The 1,542-nt window shown below is 39.4% G+C and overlaps 1 protein-coding gene across 1 annotated transcript in view; it reads left to right on the top strand.

Moving 5' to 3' along the window:
• Nucleotides 1-779: 779 nt before the first annotated feature.
• Nucleotides 780-1,542, top strand: part of LOTGIDRAFT_175818 (hypothetical protein) — a gene marked incomplete at both ends in the record, with an annotated part of 1,897 nt that continues 1,134 nt past the window's right edge. The window contains one exon of the mRNA XM_009060486.1: nucleotides 780-1,496. Coding sequence (XP_009058734.1) covers nucleotides 780-1,496 — 717 coding nt within the window. The remainder of the gene's footprint in view (nucleotides 1,497-1,542) is intronic.

Genomic DNA, 1,542 nt, shown 5'->3' with positions numbered 1-1,542 from the left:
AAGGGATAGAGTACGAATACTGTATAATAAGCCAGAAAACAGTTCATTCTACACTTGGATGATTTTACATTTGAAATAAACTTTTCAGTTCAATGTTCGTATTGTAATCATAGTGTCGGGTAGGTAATAAGAGAGAGCAAACCACTTACAGATATAACATCTGCGTGATAATGATTTAATTGTTGTCTGTAGTATTGAAAAACATAGTAACGTACCTTTATTTAAGATTCTTATGAGTGTATTTTAGTAAGCGAACGATTATAAGTACCAGACGCCGATTGGCTAAGACGTATCACATGACTAAATGTGACGTCATAATGTGGGAAATCCGTGCTAAAAATAGAAAAACCCACGCGCGGTAGTGGCGTCATCGTCTGGTTGTGAAATATGCGAGACAAAATCGGCAATATAAGCAGGAGACACTGAAGTCAATTCAGTTGTGGAGCGTTGTCAAGATTGTAACTTGCCGTTTGAGTTCACTCGATATAGAAATGTCGAATAAATAAATAAAACGAAGAATGACTGAATGACTAACAGTCAATAAACGAATTAGAAACGTTAGTAAAACGAAGAATGACTGAATGACTAACAGTCAATAAACGAATTAGAAACGTTAGTAAAACGAATCCACGAATCGTCTGCTACTAATGGTCGCATTCTAGAATGTTCACGGTCTATTTTTAGACGAGATTTCGATATGTTACATCACGTGACCTGTGAAACGGATAAAAGATAGAATTTTCTGGAAAATGATTCATTGTGCGTGAGGAAACAGAACAATGGAACAGCTTTATTCGTTTAATATAGGTAAGAGATCACGAAGTAAACTTTTTAGAACAGAAAATGTTTATGTGACCGTGGATTTTCATCAAGGCTGGTCAAGAATTTCACCCCAAGATGTACCAAGACAGTTATTTTTCACTTTTGAGAAATTGATTAGAGAGATTGCAGAGCAGGTAGAATGTAGTCCAACGGATTACTTACGTTTTTCTCTTCATCACCCAGGCTTGAAAACCCCAGCTTTCATCCCCTTTCAACAATACGCAAACGTTTCGGCTCTTCAGCTGTTAAACAAAGTCGCCACGATTCTTCAATCCAACGACCAGTTTCGGCTTGATGAACGAATGAGTTTAGAGGTATGCCATGTTAATCCACCCGATGGTGTGGGTTCCGGGGGAGATCAAGTTTGTAAACGCAACGTGGGTGATTTTGGCGAATATTTGAAGAGGAAAAAATGCCTGGTCACCATCAAGAACCAAGACGGCTTATGCTTTCAGCGCGCCATCGTCGTGGCCAAGCATTATGCCATCAAAGTACACACGAAAGAGTGGGAAGCTACACGCGAAAAACTAAGGAAAACGGGACCCAACAGTTTCCAAACGAGAAGGGCACATCGTTTAATTGAAAAAGTAGGCGGATCGATGGATAGCTGTCGAGGACGGGCGGATTGGGAATTATACGGCAAAGTTTTAGGCAAAGAAGGATACCAACTAAATGTATATTCTCGACAACTTTTTGGCAAAGCGGCTNNTATATATCCGA

Source organism: Lottia gigantea (assembly GCF_000327385.1).
Source record: "Lottia gigantea unplaced genomic scaffold LOTGIsca_425, whole genome shotgun sequence".
NCBI classification, from domain to species: Eukaryota; Metazoa; Mollusca; class Gastropoda; family Lottiidae; genus Lottia; species Lottia gigantea.
This window is presented reverse-complemented; position numbering and strand designations above follow the sequence as displayed.